Source organism: Otolemur garnettii, unplaced genomic scaffold (assembly GCF_000181295.1).
Source record: "Otolemur garnettii isolate 467f Iridium unplaced genomic scaffold, OtoGar3 scaffold00152, whole genome shotgun sequence".
In the NCBI taxonomy this organism is placed as follows: domain Eukaryota; kingdom Metazoa; phylum Chordata; class Mammalia; order Primates; family Galagidae; genus Otolemur; species Otolemur garnettii.
In genome coordinates this window covers 4,149,943-4,152,576 of record NW_003852547.1, presented here as the reverse complement: position 1 = coordinate 4,152,576, position 2,634 = coordinate 4,149,943, and the positions used below count along the sequence as shown (strand labels likewise).

At 45.0% G+C, this 2,634-nt stretch overlaps 1 protein-coding gene across 1 annotated transcript in view; it reads right to left on the bottom strand.

Annotated features, from left to right (window-relative positions):
- The window catches only part of C5AR1 (complement C5a receptor 1), a 14,997-nt gene extending 12,566 nt beyond the window's left edge, over nt 1-2,431 (bottom strand). Inside the window, exon 1 of the mRNA XM_003799551.3 lies at nt 2,385-2,431. Coding sequence (XP_003799599.2) covers nt 2,385-2,387 — 3 coding nt within the window. The 5' untranslated portion in view covers nt 2,388-2,431. The remainder of the gene's footprint in view (nt 1-2,384) is intronic.
- Nucleotides 2,432-2,634: the final 203 nt, after the last annotated feature.

Here is a 2,634-nt window from a genome sequence, read left to right as displayed (position 1 = left end):
AATTTCAGTTTAGAAAGGCCCCTCTAGTTACTGTGAGACCAGAGACAGAAGGACCACAAAGGAGGCTGGGGCAGTGATTTGGGCTACTGAAAATGGAGCTGAGATGGTGATGATGGCCGAGAAAAGGAAGAAAAGTGGGAAGATGAGATAGATCACATAGAGGCACGGCTTGGCCAGTTGGGCAGCTGAAACAGAAAGAGCAACTGATAAACTTTACTCCGCCTCTTCCCTTCCTGTCTGGGCTTCAGCCTTCCCATCCTTCTTAGGAGGAAAGTTCTGCCGATTGTCCCGCATTAAAATCAGAATAACAGACCCACTTAGGAATGCTGTCAGTCAGTAACTATGAAGAACACGGGGTCTTCTTTTTTCCTTGCAGATTCTCCCCTCCCCATTCCCACAGTCACACAGAAGCACACAAAACCACCGATAGGTTATGACCCCCGAGACATGGGGTCCAAAGTCGGGGACAGGCACTTGGATTCATACTTATTTTCTTAAATTTACATGATCTTAGTAATAAAAACTCCCTAAGCATTAAAAAACAGAAACACTCACATTTTAAAAACTAAGTGGAAAACACAAGACTTCAGACCTTTTGAGGATGAAATGAACCACCTCACACTTGGCAAAGACAAAAAAAAGTTTGGTAAAATTATGCGGACAAAGCTGCAGACAAATAGGTACCCTCATGCACTGTCAGTGGGAACTATAAGTTGGCACAACTGTTGGTCATATCTGTTGAAACAGAAATTGGCCTTGCCTTGGACTCAGCATTTGCAACTCCAGAAACCCAACCATTAGCCCAAAGACATAAAGAGAGGGACAGTTTTAGTTTTAAAGATAACATTAGAGATGTACATGGAATATTATGCAGCTCTAAAGAAAGCTGAAGACTTTACCTCCTTCATGTTTACATGGATGGAGCTGGAAAATATTCTTCTTAGCAAAGGGTCTCAAGAATGGAAGAAAAAGTATCCAATGTACTCAGCCCTACTAGGAAACTAATTTATAGCTTTCATAGGAAAGCTATAACCCAATTATAGCCCAAGAATATGGGAAAAGGGGAGAGGGAGAGGAGGGGAGAGGAGAGGATGGGTGGAGAGAGGGTGATCTGTGGGACCACGCCTATAGTTCATCTTACAAGGGAATCTTTCTAAATGTAGAATATAAATGTCTTAACACAATAACTAAGAAAATGACACGAAGGCTATGTTAACCAGTTTGATGAAAATACTTCAGATTGTATATAGAACCAGCACACTGTACCCCATGAATGCATTAATGTACACAGCTAGGATTTAATTTTTTAAAAAGGATAACATTAGAAACAACTTAACTTTAGAAACAACCTAACTTTCTATCCATAATGAATGAAACCTCCTCCTGGAATATTTAACAGTTGATAAAAAGAAGGAGGCAATTCCCTTGAAACACATGAGGATGAAGTACCTTTTCCATAGGTTGCATACGATGAAATTTGTCCTGTGAGGTGCTTTGCACGATGCCTGAGATGCAGTAAGCAGCCAATAAATGCTGGTTAACTATATTGTTATTCAGGCCAAGTATGGAAGTTCATGCCTAATCCCAGCACTCTGGGAGGCCAAGGCAGGTGGATTGCTACCACCCTGGAGTTTGAGACCAGCAGGAGCAAGAGCAAGACCCTGTCTCTACTAAAAATAGAAAAACTGGCTCAGTGCCTGTAGCTCAGAGGCTAGGGTGCCAGCCACATACATTGGGACTGGTGGCTTCAAACCTGGCCCAGGCCTGCTAAACAACAATGACAACTGCAACAAAAAATAGCCAGGCATCGTGGGCGCCTGGAATCCCAGCTACTTGGGAGGCTGAGGCAAGAGAATCGCTTGAGCCAGGAGCTTGAGGTTGCTGTACAGCACTCTACCGAGGGCGACACAGCAAGACTCTGCCTCAAAAAATTAATTAATTAAAATAAAAATAGAAAAACTGCTGGGCATTTTGGTGGGTGCCTATAGTCCCAGCTCCTCAGGAGGATGATGCAGAAGGAGCCCAAGAGTTGAGCCCAAGAGTTTGAGGTTGCTGTGAGCTATGATGATGCCACAGCACCCACTCTGGGGTGACAGAGACTTTATCTCAAATAGTAGTAAAAATATTGTTATTCACGAAAAAACACAAAACGCTATTTGCAAGGGAAAAAAAGCATAGACATGTCACACGCATTGAGCACACTCTTATTCCATGACCACCTCCCAGCTCTGGAGGGTGAGAATCGGGGATACAGGAGAACAGAGAGGAAGGACAGGAAGAGAGGAGCAAGAAAGGGAGAGTTGGGGAGAGGAAAAGGGCCCACAGGAGCAGAGATGGAGGAACCAGGGCAGGGGCTCTGTTACCCATTCCTCTTTGAGACTCACCATATTCTGGTCTCTGGTGTCCCAGTGATGGATGAATGATGGAAGGTGCCTCCTGCCCACAGGCTGTGGTTTTTAAAGCCCCAAGGGGAGATACTATCTGCAGGGAGGAAATGACCAGTCCTTCCGCTCTGGGGTTCTCATTGGCCTAGCACTGGGCATTGTGGCTGGGGCTCCCTCCATGGGGCACACACCCAGGGGCCTTTAACCACCTCCTCTCAGTCAGTAGGGAGGCTGGGGCTCAGAAAACTGA